Genomic DNA, 22,085 nt, shown 5'->3' on the forward strand with positions numbered 1-22,085 from the left:
TAATGATCAGAGTTTATACATAAACAGGCGTATGGCATTTTATTTCACAATGTAACGAGAGCAGTGTAATAATGACATCATCATTACAGTATTTCCAAGAACTCCATTATTACGTTTCTAAGTAATTCATAGACGTCAATTTACACAATCAAGTTTAATACGAGTTCATGAAATTTAATCTCAGAGAAACAATTGCACTGAATTTTCAAGTTCACAAATTATGATAATCAAAAGATATGTTTTAAAACAATGCGTTTCAATCCTGGGTGTTTAAACCCAAGACACTTTAATGTCCAGTTCTTTGAACGTCAGATATTTTGACCCAAGATGTTTCACCCCTGAATGTACTGGTTCCAGGATTTACCGTATCTGTACCTGCACCAGTGTTGATCAAATCTAGCCCTGTTTCAGCCCTGTATATTTATAGGCATTCTAATTCTAGGTGTCTCAATTTCTGATGTTTTAACTGAAAATATTTCAGTCTCAGACATTTTAAGAAATTACGTTTCTGTCTTGTGTGTTTCACAATACCAAACATATTCCTAATCTTGGCGATTTAGCCTGAGATTTTTCACCCAAGAATGTTTTGACCCAGGAAGTGTCAGTTCTGAAAGTTCTTAATCAAGTTATTTCATATACATGCAACATTAATAATGTTTTTTTTCGACTACACATTAATCTGTACCTAAGTATTTAATTTGTTGTTTCTTTTTGCGTTAATATCTGTACTGTATAAAAAACAAGGCAGCCAAAATTCCACAAACCTGTGCTGAGACTAATGTACCTCAATGCACTGTACAATATTTCCATACCTCAAATCAAGGTTAACACTGACTCCGCTATAAATCAATTGTATAAGAATTCATATCTTAAGTTTAGGTTTCTGGATCACCTGAACACTAGGTACCCAATTTATTTCACCCGATGAATAAACACCTTTTTTGCTACCTGGGAGGGGGGATCAGGTTAAGAGTAGGTTACCATTAGGGTGTAAAAAAGATGGGGTGCCTAATATTCAGGTGATCCTGGTTTCTTGACAACTCTATCTTCATCTAACACAAACAGTTCCATCTTCCTTCTAATATTATCTAAGTTTTATCAGGTCTTAAAAATTCTAATCACTTCTACAGTACCTCCAAAGAATTTCACACTGGCTCGGTTTATTTTTCCTATTTCACGAGTAATATACAGAGTTCTCAGCCATGCCAAAGGGATTTTTCCCCCCAATATCTATTCCAACATGATCTAACCAATTCTAACACATTATTCTATTTAATTCTAGATGAACACATACAGTACTGAATGTTCCACAAGTTTTAACAGGTTCAATGCCATTCAAAATCCTTCACAAGTTCTAAAAATTCAAAATATTCTATAAGTTCTAAAAGTTCAAATACACTATTTCCTCAATATTTCACAGGTTCTTTCTATTCTAAGAATTATGTCCTAAACACATCATAGGTTCTAAGAGTTTTAATATGTACTAAATGTCACACATTCTCATTAGTTCTAATACAGGTAGTTTAACTTTCTCTAAATAGTTTGCAGGTTATAAAAGTTTTAAAAAGTTTCAAGTATTTCACAGATCCTGGTTAATTTTAAATATTCCATCACTTATTTAAGTTATAAATATATATACATACATACATACATATAGTGTACAATGTCCAGGCAAGATTCATCCTCACCAAAGTGATTACACTGTACATACTGTAAATACCATAAGGTTTAAAACTACCAAATCCCAGCACCCCTTACAGAAATAACAGAGCTACTATATTCAAACATGATAAAACCGGACTTTCCTCATACTCTATTTAATATTAAGGTTAACCTCAAGTTTAGCACCATAATACTATATCAATATTAAGAATCCTTTGAGGAATATCAGGTACAGTACTGTACTGTATAATATTGTTTAGTATTTATGGATATTTCAGAAAACAATCACATAGTACAATAGTTTGGGATCACCACCTTAATGATGACATGACTTCATTAAAACTTAATAAAAACAATTGATTTAATGCATGGAACACAATCTAGTGCCAAAGCAAGGAAAAATTATGGTACAGTACTGTACAGGGTATAAGTACATACAGTATTTTTAATCTACAGCTCGCAAAACAGATAAACCCGTGTCTCTGCATCTTCAGTACTGTATGTTTGATTTTCAGAAGCAAAGTTACACTAAGCTTTTGTTGAATTCAGACAGTTTTCTTCTTATTTGCTGAAGTGTCAAAGGCAGACACTTGTGACTTATTCATACAGGGATTCAGGTTAACTAGCTGCAGGAACTGAAGAAAAATTTTACAGAGAAGATAAGCCTACCTTAACTTAACCCCCCTCCCCTAACCCAAACTAACTTGTTAATTGTACAGTATTTAAATATGCACAGTGTAATGTGACCTTTTTCATATGCAAAATTTTTACTTTTCTCTGACTTTTTCCTGTGATTTTATTTCTATTCATTTCCAGAATAGGTGGGGAAATTGTAATTTTATTAATACAAGGTACAGTACTGTACTGTATCATTCTGGTGACTTTTTCATCATGAACACATACCTATATGAAAGTGTTACCTCTTGGTGATGCCATAGCTATTGACTACAGTGGGGTATGCTATAACGAACGGATCCTACTACGAATATTCCTATAATGAACGGTTTTACCTATAAAATTGAGAATGCTATAACAAACGAAACTCCTACAACGAACATTATTTAATTTTTTTTTCTTTTTTTTTCTAATTTATTGTTTTTTTATTACAAATATTAATGATATTCTTTATTTCAGGGGTTTAGATGCATATTTATGCACTTTCTTACAATTTTTACAATTTTATATTATATTTTTCAGTGTTAAGTGGTTGTATTTGGGGGCCTGGAACGGATTAATCCTATAACGAACAAGGTTCTAGAACCAATTGGATTCGTTATAGCATACCCCACTGTATTTATGTTAGCACAAAAAAAATATGTTAAACAGACTTGAAGACTTCCATACTATACATAAAGAGCAACTTCAGTTAACCTTTTTTATAGGTGATTATAATTTCTTTCTTAAATTAAGAATAACCTAAAAAAAAGGAGAATGATTTGCAATTTTCATAATAGAACTTTAGCAATTTTGTACTAAGAACTTTTCATGCACAAGAACAACAACTTCTCAGCTATTGCTAGATGAAGAGATTATCTGAGAGAAGACAAATCGACTTAATCTTCCTATCCTAAATTAGGATTGGTAGGCTAGGTTCAATCCGTTAAATCATATACAGTACTGTACAGTGGTCCCTCGGTTAACGAGCACAATCCGTTCCAGCAGGTTGCTCGTTAACCGAAAAACTCGTTAACCAAAACCATTGTTTCAATGGGTTTTTGGGTAATTGGTTCCAGCTCACTGAAAATTGCCTAAATTCAACAAAAAAGGTAGAAAAGTACACTTACTTTGAGGTGAGAATGTAGAAGGCTCCTGGATGATGATGATGATGGGAATTAGAATGGGGGTGGAGGAGAAGGGAGAAGAGAAGGCATTGGGGTAGAAGAGAAGTCACCCCATGGCACCATTTCACCCATAAAATTTTAGTTCTCTTGGGGTAATTCAAGATTATTTTCTTTAAATCAACACTGTACTGCATTATATATTGTCAATATGTAAAATAAATTTCAAAATGACCAATAATTTGCTTGGAAACACAGAAAAAAAGCGTGTTAACAGGCTGGATGGCACGTCAGAAACTAGTTTCTTTACCTTCAATTATGTTCAATAATTGTTAAAATGACTAAAAAAGTTAATATTAAACTTTTAAAATTATTGAATAGTATAAACTTCTTGATATTTACTAAAATAGTAAGGAATTTAAGCCCTAAAACCGATTACTGTATTGGCGGACTAATACTACAGCTGGTGGACCGCCAAATGCAAGCGAAAACATGTTGAAGTCGGCTCGTAAAAAACTCGTTAATCGAGGGATTGCTCGTTAACCGAAGTTAAGAATCTTATGGAAGGTAAATCGTTAACCGAAATCTCGTTAACTGAGGCGCTCGTTAACCGAGGGATCACTGTACTGTACTGTAATGTAATAGTAGCTGGTAACTTGATCCTGCGTATGAACAGTGGACACAGTGTTGTCAATGTGTGTGGAGCAAGAACTAGGGAAAACAATAGTACTGTACAGTATTACAAAAATTGCAATTCCTCAACCTGTTTTGGGATATTCTGGAGGTAAGAAGTTATCTTTAGAAGATTCTTCTAAAGTAACTACATACTACAGTATATGTATTTAAATTCCGCTTTCCCATGTTCCACTTCGATAAAACTTTTGACGCTTGTACTAATTTGTTAAACAAAAGACAAATAATGGTTAACATATGTACTACCTGGAAAATACCCGTACACGACTAGAGGTGAGACATTAAAATATATGTGAACTAAGTTTTCAACAAGGCAGCACTTTGTTAGTTGTGACTTCACTGATGCGAGAAATCTGAACAATTTGAAAGTCTGAAACCATTTTGGATTCTGTGTACTCATGATCTACTTAATGGTGATTATTAATAAATAAGCAGAGCTTGCATAGCCAAGTATCCAGCTATTTAATGTGAGAGCTTCCAACCTGGGGCATACCAACGGTAAGGAGGTGTATCATATGTCCCAACAGGATGAAGAAACTGCACTATTTGAGACTGAATGTGAGAAGGACCTGGGTGTGTATGTTGACGATGAACTGAAGTTCTCGGGCCATTGCGAGAAGAAGGTAAACCAGGAAAATAAATTATTGGGTCTTATAAGAAGGTCGTTCAGATATCTAGACGGTCCGTCCCTCGTAACAATCTTCAAGAGTGAAGTGCTTCCCCATCTGGAGTACTGTTACCCCGTCTGGTCCCCGAGATATGCTAAGGACTGTCAGTTGGTTGAAAATGTTCAAAGGAGGGCCACCAGACTGGTGCATGCACTTTGGCACCTCAGCTACCCTGAGAGATTGGAGCGCCTGAACTAGCCTAGCTTATACTACAGACGGGCATGGGGTGACCTAATTGAGGTGTATAAGCATCTCAAGAGGCACTACTCAGTCGAGTGTCCTTACTTGGAGCTGGCGGATGCTCACCCCACAAGGGACAGCTCAAGATTGAAGAAGCCTCAAGTCCAGAAAACTGTGAGGGCAAACTTTTTCGGAGTGAGAGTTGTGAACTCTTGGAACAATCCAAAAAGTGTTGTGACGGCACCGAGTGTGAGCTCTTTCAAGACAAGACTTGACCAACACTGGAGCAGGTTCAGGTACATTCAGGAGCCGGTGCATGCCCAGTACTTGCCAACAGTGCATAACAGAGACGTGACCGATTGCCCAAGCGGCTAACGAGCCGATAAGTGGTGAAGAGGATAAAAGTAAAAAAGTTTAAGCACTTATATTAAATAGACAGGTTACCCATCTATGCCATAATGTGATAATGTCATCAATATTTAACATAGTAGCGACATGACCGACCACTGATGTGCCTAACAGACTGATGAGTGGTGTGGAGGATAAGAAAACTAAAATAAACGTACAGTATGACCAGTGTCGATTTTATGCAATATGAAAGTAGCACTTTCTTTAGATATCTGACCAATGGGTTAAAATTTTGTAGTGACCATGCACGGAAATTTACATTGAATTTTATACAGGTTAGGGAAGAGAGAACAAAAAATAAAAATAAATAAAAATATGAATGATTTACTCTATAGCATTTCCATAAGAAATTTTTAATTTTTTAGTTATTTTCACCTTTCAATTTCACTTAAACAGGGTACAATTTCGCCTGGATATACATTGTTTATTTCTTACTCAGCCAATCGGCAGAAATGTCAATGTCATGTGATATTCGTGCACATGCGGTTGCTCGTGTTTTCATTGGATATTTATATTTTTTGAGGTTTTCTATTTTTCGATTTCAGGTTTGATTAGATTTCTTAAGCTTTCTTTGTTTTGTTTTGTTTTTGTCCTGTTGGGTTGGGATAGGTTTACACACCAGTTAGGTCAGGTCCTTCTGTTTCTCTGATTAAGTTAGGTTAGACATGAACACTGATATTCGAGTCATTAGGTTACATTAGGTTTGATTTCATCAGATTCTTTACGATTTTTTACCTAAATTTCCCTCTACTGCAATGTCCTGCCCACTTAGTATGATCAAAATTACATTTCTATAAGTGAAATTGAAGAGTAAAAAAACTAAAAAGTATCCAGTATATAAAGCACTGAATTCTTATTTTTTCCTCTACCTCCCCTTATAAAAATTAATATAAAGTTTCATGCAAGGTCACTACAAAATACCAGCCAATGTACTGTACATGACCCCAGAAGGTATAGTTATGCTCGGTTGTTGGTTTCAATGACAGATTGAGGGTCTTGAGGGCAACATGAAAAACAACATTTTTATTTTAGCATCTGTTGACAGAAACTTGTAATTTTTTCATGATTTTGGAAAGGATTTAGAAAACTAATTATGTAGAAAATTGGTAAAATATTTATAAAAGTTAAACAATACTAATCATACACACCAGTATATAAAAAATAAAACTGAGCAAGTTATATGGCACTTATTATTTCCAACCAGCTGAGATAAAAGATCATAAGTACTGTATCATATTTATCGCTTAGCTGAGTACTGAGGGGATATATATATACATATAATATATATATATATATATATATATATATATATATATATATATATATATATATATATATATATATATATACATATATATATATATATATATATATATATATATATATATATATATATATATATATATATATATATATATATATATATATATATATATATATATATATATATATATATATATGCTGATAACCACAAGGAAAGAAGAAAACACGAAGTTCCCAAGCGCTTTCGTGTAATTCACATCTTCAGGGGTGAGTACAGACTAAAGAGAAGTACAAAACAAGGTGTATAGACACAGAGGAGGGTGAGACCAGGTCCACAATGGTCAGGTATAAGGTAATGACTCTACTAATCTTTAAATAGCACCGCAACGGTCGGTAGTCAGGTCAGAGGAAGGTGACCCAACCTTCTCACCTGGTTACAAATCTTCTTAATTACAAAATTGTCCAGTTTGTACAGTGATTTACTTGCATATATATATATATATATATATATATATATATATATATATATATATATATATATATATATATATATATATATATATATATATATATATATATATATATATATATATTATCAAAGGATATTAATAGTCAAGAACAGTAAAATTTTAAAAGTTCGAGAAACCAATTAATATGACTTATAAATAAAGCTCTATTTCTGTAGTAGATTTTAAATGTGGCCCTAGTTAGTGAATGTTCCTATTGTACATGCCTTAGTCAAGGAGAAATACAAACGTCAATACTTACCAGTAAGAAGAGGCTGAATAACGCCATTCTGAGAGTGGCTATTTCGAATACGATCCGAGGAAGTTTCAACTCTGTCAATCATGATCATGACCAAACAGCTGCGTGACTTCGTAGAGCCTGGACGGTCTCACTTCACCCTCCAACCACGTCTAGGTTTCGTCTGCTGGTTGGTGATCACCTGTGGAATTATATGTTACGGAGACACTATCAGATGCCTCAAAATAATATTCTAAGACATATTTTTAATTAAAAGCATCATTAATTTTATAAATTCTTCACTTAAGCTATTCAGTATTATAATCAGTATTATTATAGACGCTGTAACACTGTACACACGAATCGCAACACATACTTCACATCGTCTATTTCAGTGGGCGTGTCTTCGCGGCGCAGACGACAGCTGGGTAGGAGAGGAAATTACATTTTTTCCTACACTGAACACCGACAGGCTTTTTTATACTATCAACACCCTGTATCAACTGCAATATTTAATGAAACAACTATAATTAAGTTTTCACCGAACCTTTCTAACTAAAAAGAGACACTGTGACATGATATTGCATGTCGCGTTGGTTAAAAGCCTATGAATAAATTTTTTTAAACCATTCCGATTAATTCATATAATTACAACCAAACATATAATCGATTGGGCACCACTTAAGCATTCCCATAAAGGCACCACTGTTTTGTTTCAGAATCACCAGAACCAATTCAACTTTTACTTTTATACTCTTCACCACTGATCGTAATTTGGGGAACAAAAAGTAATATAGATCATCGAAAACTCGAAATACATTACAATTAGCTATGATTATGAACTTAATTTGTAGCAATAAGCTAACATGAAAAACTATTTACGAAGTGGGTATTTGCACTTATGATGTAGAGATCTAAAGATACCAGGGGCGTTATTTGCACGCGATTGTAACAACGGAACACCGAGGTTATTAGGTGCAACTGGTCCGTAGAGTGAGGACTGAGAAAGTGAGGCCATACCAAACATTACAAGATTCCTCTCTACTGACTCTGGACAAATAAAGTTCGTAATAACGAACGGCTATAGTAAGCAGATAAGTGGTAAAATTAAGGAAAAAAGTTGCCTTTGCGCTCACATACGTGATTTGCCGCCGAACTTCACGTCTTGCTCACATCAATCGCCGAGGATAGGTATTATGCTCTTCACCGATGGATTTTATGGATATGGTTAAGGAAGTTTTGTGCAAACAACATTGATTGCATTTGCAGTTTTGTTTTAGTCTTATTTGTGTTAGCATTTCTGGACACTAAAAGTCATGGAGGTTTGTCAGACCTTTTCCAGAGAGGGGACAAATCCCTCAGTAAGTGCATAGTAAGACAAAGTACCCGCCATTTAAATTTGTTTCTCATAGTTATGTTAGGATAAGTTTGTTTGGTTAGAATTTTATGCCAGAGGGATTTTGTCGTAGGGATTTTTATCTGAGGGTTTGTCCTACACACTGCAAGGGGATAGGCTAGCTCCCACATTCGGTATGGCAGGTTCAATATTGTTTTAGTTTTTCGCTTTTTTTCCTCAAATTTATACCATGCACAGACTTATTAATATACTGCATAATGAATTTGATACATCAAGTTTATATGAATTCATAAAGGTGGGGTTACTTGAAACAGTTATATGGCACATGTTTAAAACTTATCCCTAGTGTACATAGACTGCAGCACATGGATAATAAGCTGCATCACATGTATTATAACCTGCATCACATGTATAACTAAATAATTATATAAACTGTGGTTGTGGATTGTATCATACACTATACAGTACAGGTACAGGGTATCAATATTTACACAACAGGGTTGGAACTTGGAAACTTAGAATTAGGACTTAGAAAATAATATAACAAGAATCGTGAAATTTGCGATAGAAATACTGTATAGGGAATTGTAAAGGAAAAATTACACATTCTTTGCATCATTTTCATGCTCCTTGTACTTCTCAAGAGCTACTATGGAATAAAAACTGCTGGCATTTTGGATCTTATCCAAAAATTTCAATTAATTTTTTATTGAGTCCTTATTTATTCTCACAAATCTTTGTTCATTAACACTCATGACTGCAAAGTGAAAAGGGCAATGATATAAATTCACAGTACCAAGACATTAGTGCACTGTCTTGATTTAAAACCACAGAGCTGCGACACAAAGAAAAAAAACGATATTAAACCATGGTGCCACGGCTAAATCTCAGTCAACCTCTTTTCAACAAATATTAAACTTTTCTTACCTTATTAACTCTTGTATTCCAGTGGAGTAAATGACTGAATTTAAAACAAATATGGTCAGTGTCACGATGACATCTTGTATCAAGCTAAAGTAGCTGGGTGTATGGTTTTCACCAAATCACCTGATCAAATTTTACCTGGGTTGTCAATTGCCGAACCTAGGGTCAGGAGTTTTAACTCTGTTACCTGAGGTAACTGACAAAACATACCCAGACCTCTTATACAGTAAACCCTTGCTATTCGCGGGTTTGCAATTTGCGATTTTGACTATACATGGTAAGCAGATAGTGGTTAGTTTTCGAGCCTGCCCACAGCGCAACGAGTCACCCCCACATGCACGCAGCATCTCCTCTCACTCCTCTCCGTATGTTTGTGCTTAATCATTGTCTGTGACACAGTATCTCCTGTGTTGTACTGAAAACTTTAGTGTTTCTGTGTGAAATGGTCCCTAAAAGACTGCCTAGTGTCAGTGCTAGTGATGTTAGTGAAGTGAAATGTTTAGACACCTCAAAACCAAGAGGAAATAACAACCAATCACAATGTTTTCAAGAAAGAACCAGCCGCTCACCCAGCTGATTTGTCTCCCTTACCTATTCGGTCATCTGCTGCCGCTGCTCTACCACCCACCTCTTCGCCACACACCACCCCACCACCCGTCTCCATGCCTCTCCACGAACCACCACTGCATCACCCTCTTCCAATAGTGATCCTGATGATCTCCCTATGCTTCAGTAACCAGATTTCATTCTACTGTACAGTGCATTTTATCAAACTCCAAGCTTCTACATATGAAGGATAGTAGTATTGGTGACTTAAGTTTCACATACACTGTACAGTATAGGTATACAGTAGTGCACTAAGGTAGTATAAGTTGCTATTCGCAGTTTTGCCAATTTGTGCCACAAATAGCAAGGGTTTACTAGTGTGCAGTACTGGAATTGTTTGTGCCACCCCAGAAAAATGATAAAATTAATCCCCTTACCCAAGCAAAAGCTGCTTTTCTTTGACACAAACTTGATCCAGGGAGGGGGGGGGGCAACCCACCCCCACCCTCCAGCGGGTATCCACGACTGAAGTAAAGGTTAAGAGTTGCTGAGTTTGTGTTTTGTCCTTCAGTGATTTCCTTTTCTATATTTTTAATTAACAGTGAAAAGAGCACATCAGACCATTAGAAATTTAACATCATGTTAATAGTAGGGTTCATATTCCCATGGCCAGTCATTTATAGAGGAACCTACAAGAAAAAAGCTGATATAACCTATGAAATTAATTTATAAGTAGATTTGGTTGCTTCCTGTGTCACTTGATAAAGGAAAGACAGGTTTATGCAATTTTGTAGGTATATTACTGTATATTTATGTGTTATTTACAACACTTCAGCTATTTTATATACAAATTTATCACTTATTATTGGTATTTTTTTTTCACAGGAATCACAGTTAAGAATGTCTCCTATCACATCCAATGCTAGGCATTGGAAACACGTCGATCCTAAATTCAGCTTTGCAAAATGGAAGAAAAAAGAATTGAAAAGGAGAAAATGCAACGTTAGTGTTGGGAAGTGTCACTACCACAGACAGTATGGGCATGGCATGCCAATAAACTTGCCAAAAATTTATAAAAAACAGACTAGAAGTTTTAGAGGATTCTGCAAGTTTGCACATTTACTACTAACTGAATTTCCTCAAGGAGTGCAAAATGTTATTAAAAAAAAACAAGTGTATCGAAATAATGTCTTCACAGAGGATGGAGGTGTTGAGAAGCCACTTTCACCTAAACCCTCATCCTTGAGAAAATATGTTGAGAAATACTTAAGTAAAGCCCAAGTGGAGAATAAATATATCCAAGACTCCAATACTGTTAACCTGTGCGCTGAGAAATTAAGCACACTTGCAGAGGGAGCTAACATTGTTGACAAAGAGGTATTTTTAAGAACGCTTGTGGAGCAACAGCGGGAGACTCCTGAAGTGTCAGCCGTGACTGTCACGCTCTCGGACAATTACGGGGATGATAATACTACCATACCAGTTCAGTATTTTCTCCGAGTTCAGGAGGTTCTCACTGATGTTCTGAATCGTCTTCGATATCCACACCAGCTCCTTCCACAGAGATACTATCAAATGTTTCAGGTCTACAGCCCTGACTGTGAGTGTAATTCATTGATTTTTCATGATTGTAATATTCCAGGCACAGTAATTCCTTCATATATGTGAATTCACTCATATGTGAAGACCTATTCCTACCAGGAATTCAATTAAAGTAAGCAAAAATCAGCCTTATGTGACATGTCTCAATCCCTGATATGGATTCCAACCCTGATGACTCTGCACATGTCACTCCAACACCATCACCCACTATGTAAAACCTCTGCCACCACCTCCATCATCTTGTCTACCCAAGTTGATGTTTCAGCTTTTATTGTTAAGTACACTGTATTGTACACTTGCTTTATCTATTATTTTTAAAATAATATTGTATTGATTTGTTTTATGGTTTATTTGTATTGAAAATGGGTCTGGAACATTTTCATTCTGGGTATGGAATGCATCCTATTTTTTCTCATTTAACTAAGTATTTGATATATGCGATTTTGATTTATGTGAGGGTTTTCAGGAACGCATCCCTCTCATACATGGAGGACTTACTGTATAAAGACCTCACTTAAAATACAATAAATCTTCCTCAGCTCACAGTCCATTGAATTGTGGTACTGTACAAACTTATTAATCTACACAAATTCATGCCTTTTGCAGTACGAAGCTGTTATTCATATATACTGTATTTGCATCTTTTCATGTAAATATTGAGGAAAAGAATTAATTTAACATCTCTACTCTGCCTTGGTCTGAGTCCAAAAACTGCCATCTTTTGATTTGGTAAAATAATAGACAGTTTTAATGTTTAATTTGAATGAACTTTTTGCCGTTCATCAGCCTGTTAGCCATTTAGGCAGTTGGTCATGTCTCTGTTGCATAGAGACCTATGTCCAAAAATCGATAATTAAAAATGGTTAATTTGTTATCTGACATCTATGTGTCTTGTGTTTTGTCATCTTGAATTTTCCCAACTTATCTCAGTCATGTATGCCTTACTTGAATTTATATCTTGCATGCAAATAAGCCCCTAAGCTTCTGTCGTAAGATGATAAGCTTACTTCTTTATTAAATATCTCTCGGTTCCAATAACTAGTAACAACTTATTGCATTTACCTTTTGGTGTCTGCAGGTATACGTCCCATGCCTATGAATGAGAAGATCTACCAGGACCAGGTGACCGGCGTACAGAATTACACCTATCTTGTCCGCAGACTGACCTCGCACTATAAGGTGAGTGTGGCACCCATGCTGCTTTCCTCCTCTTGCAGTGTCTTGAATATTACTCATAAGGGAGTGTGTGTGTTTACTTTTTTTACTTTTACTTTTATCCTCTTCACCACTGATCGGCTTGTTAGCCGCTTGGGTGATATATTTACTTTTTAGGAGTGTATCTGTGAAGCTTACTCTTTACGGAGTGTATCTAAAACTTACTTTTCAGGAAATGTAAATCTGTGAAGCTTACTCTTTAGAAATTGTATATCTGTGAAGCTTACTTTGAAGGGAGCATGTTGATGCTTACTAGTTAGGGAATTTGTCAGAAGTTTACTATTTATGGTATGTGTGGGTCTGTGATAAATCTCTTTAGGGAGTGTGACTCTGTCAAGCTTACTCCTAAGGGAAAGTGTACTGTATGTAAAACTTGAGCTTTGGGGTGTGTATTACTTTTAAAATTACTTTTAGGGTGTGTGACTGTTAAGATCAGTACTGTATAGTCTTCTTGAAGTTTAATTTTGTTAATATTACTTATCAGAGATGTGTCTGTAACTGTTATTCATCAGGGACTGTGTCTGGGAATGTATCTTTAGGCTGTTACTCACCAGAAGGTATCTCTTTAAGTTTCCCAATGAGAGAGAATATGTCTGTGAAGGTTATTCAGGATGCTTTTCTAGGTAGTAACAGAATCATTTATGGTAGCTACAGTATTTACTAGCCCAAAATTTAATTACATCAATAAGTGAAGCACATACACTATACAGTACAGGTATAAGGTGAATGGTCCATACTTCTTCTTTTGTTAATGGAAATACACAGTGTACAGTAGTAGTTTAAAAATCATTATTGTGTAATTTTTTGGTGTCATTTAACATTGCTCTCCTGGACAGGTTTTGTTTGCCTGAATAATTTTTTAGGTAAACCCTTGGTTGCTTTTCTTCAATTTACTCATATACCCTGTACATTATTCATTAGTGTCTTCATGTGTCACTTACCAAAATCGTTTTATCACTTGAGAATACTTGTAGAGTTTTGTACAAGCACAGATACAGTATTATTAATCACAAATATCACAATACAGGGGGAGGAGGATGAGAAGCTGGTGTACTGTAAAGAGCTGCTAGGTGTTGACAAGAATTTACGAGTGTGGCGATACATGGAGGTCAAGATGGGGCGTGCCAGGCTGCTTAGGGCGAAGATTATGGCCAGGGCTGAAATAGTGAGTATGGTGGGGATGTGATGTTTGTTAATGTGGGTTATTTGATGAATTAGTGGTGTGGTGTTGTGTGGTTTTGTGGTGGTTAATAATGAATACTTTGGCAAGTTGGTTGTGTTGTAGGTTAGTATATTGTGGTATTAGTTGTGCAGTTGTGTTAGTCATAGGATTATTTTGGTGTTTACTGTGGAGTTGTATAATGTTATGGAGTAGTGTGACATTGTGGCGCTTAACTTAGGGTTCTTAAGCTGGGTAACTTGGGGTAATTTGGTGTTGCAGGGTAGTGTGGAATTGATTGGTTTTGTAGGGAAATAAATGGGGTGGGGGGACTATTAAAAGCAAAGACAAAAAGATCCTGTTTGTGGCAACAGAAGTAAAAGAGAGATGGGCAGATTATGTAGAAGGACTATACAATAATAATGAAAGAGTGGAGGTAAGAAATGGAAATGGACTTAAGATCAAATTACTAATGCTGGGATCAGAAGTTGAGATAGTTGTAAGCAAAATGAAAGATGATAAAGCTTGTGGGGTTGATTAGCTTCCAACAGAATTTATAAAACAAATGGGCAAGAATGGGATTAAATGTTTTGATTAAAATATGTAATTATATACTGTATACCGTACTTCAAGAAGAACAGGTCAGGCAATAACAGCATTTAATAATCTAAAAGACCTAATAAAAATGGATATTAACTTCAATATAAGAAAAGGCTGCTCAAATGCTATATATGGCCAGGACTCTTGTATGGATCAGAAGCGTGGACACTCAGCAGACACTAGAAAGAGATTAGAGGCCTTTGAGATGTGTTGTTTTAGGCTAATGTTGAGAATAAGTTACACTGACAAGAAAACAAATAAGGAAGTATTCAGGTTAATAAAAACTTCAAGAGAAATATTTGAAATCTACATAAAAAGAAAACTGAGATACTTTGGTTATAGTATAATTAAATGTGAGGGATAATAACAGAAATATTAAAGGGCAAAGTTGAGGGTAGGAGGGCCAGGGGATGGTAGAGACTAGGATTGATGAATGAAATTAAAAACTGGGTTCCAGAGAGATATAAAATCTTGGAGAATTGGTAACAACAGCCCCAAAACATTTTAGAGTGGAGGACTGTGGTCACCAACCCTCAGATATGAGGACGGTACTCTGATTGATTTGGTGTTGTGATGATTAACAGGGTTTATTTGGTGTTTTTCTTAGTGCAGTGGTTGATGTGAGGTTGTTCATGACCTGGATGTGTTGTGGTGGTTAAAGTGATCTGATCATCTTGGGGTTGTATGGTGTTAATGGATTTACTGTGCCATATTTATTGATCCATATAAACTCTAGGTGTTTATGCAGTAGCTACCAGAGTCCTGATTATGAAATATGATGACCAATGATCTGGGAGTTTGATGTAACTGGCAAGAGGGAAGTTGCTGTTTATTTTAGAGAATTGGTTCAAATATAGTGCTGAGTTTTGGAGTACAGGTATTATTTTGCTTTCATGTTGGGCATAAATATTAGAGTTTGTATGAAAAGATCATTGATGTGAAGTTATTTGTCACTAATATTAAATTTAAGGAAGGTATTCTATCTTGTCTGTCTTGTGTTATGATAACTCAGGAATGGATGATGTTAACTTGTTCAAACTAATTACTGTACTGGTATTGACTTTGACATTTACATGCTATGATTCAAAGGGTAAAAGTTTTAAGCACTTGTATTGGCCAAATAATGCATTTACCAAACATATAGTGTGGAAATTTATCAGTACAATACAAGTGAATCTCATGAAATAGGCCCTGCATGTTAACAGACATATGTTAGTACAGTACTGTACAGTACAATCCCCTCTAGCTATTATCGGTATTCCATGTCACAACAATTAGTTTGTTACAAGCTCTTTAAGTTTTGAGTAGCTTCACTACAGGTTGCTGGAGTGCTTGGATCAGTCAGAATCAGGGAATTCTGTATATGTTCTCTGAAACATATATATCCGTTTCCTGCCTTCTGGTTCCTCATTATTTGTTCACCCTTTTAAATATTCAGCTGGACAAGCACTGAGGAGCCTTTTAATAGCTTAATATAAGCTCCACCAGCCTCTGATGAGTGAACTGGAACCAGTTTTGAATCCTGTTTTTATACTACTGCATCAGTATCCATTTGTACTGACAAATCCTGATAATGAGTTCATTACAGATACGACTCATGGAGGCTGTTGAAGAACCGAGGTTGATTGTAAGAGACAAGACAACAATAGAATTGCTGTGTCAATTGGTGAAGATGGGCTTTCTGAGTGATCCAGAAAGGGAGGTGTTCAAGTGTGGTGAGGAGAATGAGTTACAGAAAGTAGGTTTTTGAGTGATAAACGGATGAATGGATCATTTTGACTCGGAGAAGGAATTAGTAAACTGTATACGAAATAGATGATATGTACAGTATTTTGAGGGATGAATAGGATAGATTTGTTAAGATAAAATAATAGTAATAATAATAATACTGGTAATAATAATAAAAAAAAAAATAATAATAACTCTTAGAGTAAATTTACATCACATCCTAAATTGTGCTTAAGGCTAAGACGATTCTTATAGATGGTACACTCTTAATTGCCATTAAATCTGACAAATGCTCACTTCACACATTCCCCCTTCGTGTTAGCTAACCCTCTCCCTCAAGTTTGCCAATGGTAACACTTGTCAAATACTGCTTGTCCATAAAAGAGAGAAAAAAATTTGTGACAAGACATGCATAGGTGTAGTGAATCAGAGGGTAAAATCTCAGCATCACCAGGGAGTATGTTGACATGCACTTACTGTGGGGAGGCTTCATGTGAGGATTTTGTGGGTCTGACCATAATGGTGTTTAGGATGCCGCAGAAAACGTTAAGCATGGAGGCTGTTGTTGGTATTGCCCTGACTGTATTACCAAAGTAAATGAGGCAATTGCAGATCATAAGGGAAAGGGACATATAGACAAAATTATAAGAAGCTGAATCTTTGTTGGTTGCTAAGTCCAGATAACCGTGAGGGCAAACTTTTTCGGCGTGAGAATTGTGAACTCTTCGCACAATCGTCACAGTGTGTTGTGATGGCACCGAGTGTGAGCTCTTTCAAGACCAGACTTGCTTGATCAACACTGTCCCCTGGTTCTGAACTGGTGCACATGCCTCTACTACTTCCCCTTATGTATAACCCATACCAGAAGCTATACACTCCTCCATGCAAATGTTTGGGGACAATACCAAGTTATTCAGGGAAATTAAGAACCAAATGGACTGTGAAGAGCTACAGAAAGATCTTTGTCAGCTTCAAGAGTGGTCGAAGGAATGGCTGTTAATGTTCAATGTCACGAAGTGTAAGAGGTCGTATCAACAGTAAGGAGGCATATCACATCATGTGTCCCTAAGGGATGAAACAGCATTAACAGAGTGAAAAAGGGTGTCAAATTTGTTTTATTGATAAACTGAATTATGTTAAATAATTTAATGCTAAAAGAGGGATACCTGTACCAAACTCTTTATTGATAATAATTTTACCAGTTTTTCTTCTTGATCCAGGAACATTATGACGATGCAAAACAAAGTTACGTCCCTCAGAGAGACTTGGGGAACCAGAGGAACAAAAAGATCAAACTGTTGCACCACAATGTTGTAAGTTATTTTTGAGATTACGTATTCTTGTATACAGCTCCTCCCCGACTTACGACCACCCGCACTTATGACCTGCCTCAGTTGTACCAAAATTTTGTCAAATTACGTATTTTCGAGTCCCAATGTCAGTACACAGAAAAAATTTTCGTTTGTAATTCAATTTAAAATGGCTGGCAAGCTTAAAAGTGAGAGTTTTGTGGTGCTGAGCAGAAAAAGAGACACCCATTTTAGATTTTCTATGCATTATTTAAGCATTTTCGACTTACGACCTGGATTTGGGTCCCTAACCCCGTCGTAAGTCAGGGAGCAGCTGTATATAGATTAAAAGCTTTATTGTCCACCATCCATCTGCTGTGCTCAGAAAGTGCCAGGTTTAATAATGTGCTAATTATAAGAACATTTCCTTAAGATATTTGCTGAAATGGACAATACAGTAACTGAATGCACAGAATAAAACCCAGATTTGCCAATACGTACCAGCATGGTCGCTGTTAGTGAAGAGTGGCTTCATTATCCACGGCTGATGCCATTGCCTCTCTTAAAACCTCCTTGGTATAAGTACATAAAAAAATTTCATGATACTAAACTTGATAATTTAGTTTAACAATCATTTTCATCTTGTATAACTTTATAGAACATGGTAGTTTAAGTGATTAGTCTTTTATGAATGTGAATTGCTTTAGGATATTAATCATTGAAAATATGCTCATCTTCATTAGTGTTTCTTAATTTATATGGTACTTATTAAGTACTGTACGGTAGTTTCATATTTCTTTTTTTTCCAGACACCCTACATCACAGATCAAGATTTTGGGGGAAGAAATTACCATTGGTGCCCTGACTACGGGTACCTGCAGCGTATATTTCACTTCTGCCATGATAAGGATATCACAGCAGTCCTACAGGTACTGCGTGGAGAGTTACAACAGTTGAAGATCCAGTACGAGGTTCTTCTCTCCACGCCACCTGACATATTGTATGCTGAAGACGAGAGTGTGCTGCTGGATTGTTTGGTGAGATATCCAACCTCATCTAATGTAGCTTAAGATGTCTCTTTTGTTAGGGAAAAGTTTGCTGTAATTGATCGTCAGTGGTAATTACATTGTGTTCTCATTTCCAGTGACAGAAGGGTGTTGAACCACTTATTTTTATTTCTTAGGACCAATCACTTTGCTTATAAGTTTTTTAAGCCAAAAATTCTAATTGAATCATTAGAGTAATGATTATATACTTTATTTCACCCTCTTCACCACTGATCAGCTCATTGGTTATGTCTCTGTAATGCACTATTGGCAAGTACTGGGTATACTCTGGCCCCTGAATGTATTTGAACCTGCTCCAGTGTTGGTCAAATCTTATCTTGAAAGAGCTCACACATGGTGCCATCATAACACTGGTAGATTGTTCCAAGAGTTTACAATTCTCTCTGAAAAAGTTTGCCCTCACAGTTTTCTGGACTTGTGGATTCTTCAACTTTGAGCTGTGACCCCTTGTGGAACAAGTATCCACCAGCTCCAGGTATGAACTCAACTAAGTAGTGTCCTCTGAGATGTTTATAAACCTGAAGTTGACAAGAGATCTTTCTGCAGCCCTTCACAGTAGGCTTGGTTCTTAATTTCCATAAATAACTTGGCATCGTCCACAAATATTTGCATGGAGGAGTGTATAGCCTCTGGCATGACATTTGTGAAACACACAAACAACAATGGGCTCATTACACTGTCCTGTGGTACCCCGCTTGTCAATGGTACACATGACGATCATAAAGAAAGTCTCCAATCCACCCTAGGACACTTCCCTGAATCCCTTACCTTTCCAGTTTAATTCTGAGCCTTTCATGGGGTACACTGTCAAAGGCCTTGGCAAAATCTAGGTATACTATATTGTCGATACTCAAACTATCCAACCAGGAGCGAACTCGTAACAATGGTTACAAATTAGACAAATTTAGATTTAGACGCGAAATAGGTAAACATTAGTTTGGAAATAGAGTAGTGGACGAGTAGAACAAGTTACCAAACATCATTAACTTGAATATGCTGGATAGCTTCAAACATAGGTTGGAAGGATATATGAGCGAAAGGAGTTGGGTGTACATGGGACTGCCCAGTATGGGCCAATAGGCCTGCTGCAGTTTCCTCCATTCTTATGTTCTTATATTACAGCCCTGTTCCAGAATTTGAATCCAAATACCCAGCACTTTGAGTAATTTTGTTAAGCAGGAGTGTCCCGGCATAAAACTGTGTAGACAGTCCTTTACAAAATTGTTTCACAGATGATGTTTCATCATGGCATCTCTTATAATGCTCTTCAGTACTTTACTTACACTGCTCTATAATTATTCGTGGAGAAACGATTGCCCTTCTTGAATATAGGACTTGCATAAGCCATTTTCCAGTCACTGGGGACCTTTTGCTCATCCAGGCATTTACAGATAAGGATCTTCAGGGGCTCAGCAAGCTCATTGCACAACTTTCTAAGCACTGTGGGATGCATCATGTCAGGGCCAGGACTCTTATGAATCTTTTGCTTTGACAATTTTTTTCTTATACCTTCTTCTGAGAACATAATGTGGGTTAGCACTACTAAAAGGATAACAAACTTTTGTGCTCATAATCATGTAAGTGGCAAATATAAATGTATTTTTCATGTATCCTTTTCTCAGATTTATTTCTTTTTGAGGTATGATATGAGGTACAAAATTATGGTACAATATATTTCCATAATTATAAGGTGCAATTTTTTTTAGGTATGGTATGGAATTACAGTATGATACTTTTTTCTAGTGCGAATTATGAAAAAAAAATGTACCGTACTGTTCTGCCACCCCTGGTAGTACACACAATTTTCCTGTAAATTTTGTTTATTCTTTCAGCTGTAATAGATGTCTTACAGTTGTATTCTACTGTAGTACTCTCCATATAAAATCCCTTTCTTATAAATATTTGTTTACAGCGTGACGAAGGAGTGAAGGCCCAAAAATACCAGGACACACATGAAAAGTTCTTAAAGAGTCTTGAAGAACACCACCAAAGAGTAAGTGGGGAATATTTTAACTTAATTCAAAGCAGGAATGCAGCCTGGGATCAGTATGAGAATTTAATACACAAAGTTCATAGCTACAAGTTTATATTAGAAAGTTATGCAGAAAAATGTGCCAAGATGAAAGCAACACTTAAATGGCATAAACTGCAAAAGTACAAAGAATTAATCGAAACAACACGTAATGAATGTATAGCATGTGAAACAAAGCTGATGTGTACCATTAACAATGTTATACTGGAAATAGGAAAAATCATTACTCAAAAGCAACCACAAACCCTGGATCACATGGAGGCCAGATCAAACATGCAGAGAACTCATCCATGCCAAAGTTTTGAGACGCACAAATTTAAATACTTGACTACTATTACAGCTCAGAAAGATATGGAACACTCTGGGGGAAGATGCATCATACTGAATAATAATGCTGCTCCAGTGATGAAAACAAATACTACACAAAAGGACAGTATTGCTACAATCAGTGTTAGGGAGAATGTAATGGAGGGACATCACAGAGTAGTGCCAGACAAGAGCCCAGCAATCAGTGATTGGGTAAAAGCAGCATTGGGTAGTGACTTTGTGGTTAACAATATGAAACATGCACTTACCGCTATGACTACAATAATTAGTAAACGTGGACCTAAACTTGGCCACAGAGTTGGCGCTGTAACTCCGGGAGAGAATTCATTTTTAATTTTCCTTCAAAAGATGTTAGCAAACATGGGCTTATTTTTAAAGGAACATGTATACCGTTATCAGCATAAACAGTTTTGTAGGTGGGACAAAATTTATGAGAAAACTATGGTTGCCATGAAGGTGATGAAAAGAAGGAATGGCCTGGCCACAGTAAATGAAAGGGAACAAAGAATGAGGAGAAAATTTGCAAACAGAAAAATATATTTTAACACATTAAGCAGATATCTTTCCTGCAAAGAACAAAATAAAGCAGCTATTATAAAGAATGCAAAGAACAGACTGATCAGCAAAAAAAATACTCAATTCCTCATTTGGGATCTTATACAAAAGAATAAGATGTTTGCTAAATATGATAAATACTTAAAACTAACAACGCAAAAAAAAAAAACCAACTAGAAAACCACATGCAAAGTGCTAAACTAGAGAACAGAAAAAATAATTATAGTACAGCAGCAAAGAAGTGAAGGGGGAAATGTAGGACTAAATCACTTACAAGAAGAAAATTTT

General features: G+C 36.0%; 2 protein-coding genes across 3 annotated transcripts in view; one reads left to right on the top strand and one right to left on the bottom strand.

Moving 5' to 3' along the window:
* The window catches only part of LOC121863849 (nicotinate phosphoribosyltransferase-like), a 43,693-nt gene extending 36,105 nt beyond the window's left edge, over positions 1-7,588 (bottom strand). For both annotated transcript variants that reach the window (XM_042362733.1, XM_042362734.1), the window contains exon 1: positions 7,421-7,588. In XM_042362733.1, the coding sequence (XP_042218667.1) occupies positions 7,421-7,508 (88 nt within the window). In that variant the 5' untranslated portion in view covers positions 7,509-7,588. The remainder of the gene's footprint in view (positions 1-7,420) is intronic.
* Positions 7,589-7,803: 215 nt separating this feature from the next.
* LOC121863850 lies at positions 7,804-21,979 on the top strand. The gene is made up of 8 exons (XM_042362735.1): positions 7,804-7,824; positions 11,109-11,823; positions 12,904-13,004; positions 14,068-14,205; positions 16,388-16,537; positions 17,748-17,840; positions 18,626-18,853; positions 20,796-21,979. Exons 2-8 carry the CDS (start codon positions 11,124-11,126, stop codon positions 21,972-21,974), a joined length of 2,589 nt encoding a protein of 862 aa, XP_042218669.1. The 5' UTR covers positions 7,804-7,824; positions 11,109-11,123; the 3' UTR covers positions 21,975-21,979.
* The last annotated feature ends 106 nt before the right edge of the window (positions 21,980-22,085 follow it).

This window comes from Homarus americanus, unplaced genomic scaffold (assembly GCF_018991925.1).
Source record: "Homarus americanus isolate GMGI-L3 unplaced genomic scaffold, GMGI_Hamer_2.0 scaffold48354, whole genome shotgun sequence".
In the NCBI taxonomy this organism is placed as follows: Eukaryota; Metazoa; Arthropoda; class Malacostraca; order Decapoda; family Nephropidae; genus Homarus; species Homarus americanus.

Coding starts and splice junctions, on each gene's coding strand:
- LOC121863850 (XM_042362735.1), top strand. CDS start 11,124: ATGTCTCCTATCACATCCAATGCTAGGCATTGGAAACACGTCGATCCT. Junction 14,206..16,387: donor TTATGGCCAGGGCTGAAATA/GTGAGTATGGTG, acceptor AGTTCATTACAG/ATACGACTCATGGAGGCTGT. Junction 16,538..17,747: donor AGGAGAATGAGTTACAGAAA/GTAGGTTTTTGA, acceptor TTCTTGATCCAG/GAACATTATGACGATGCAAA.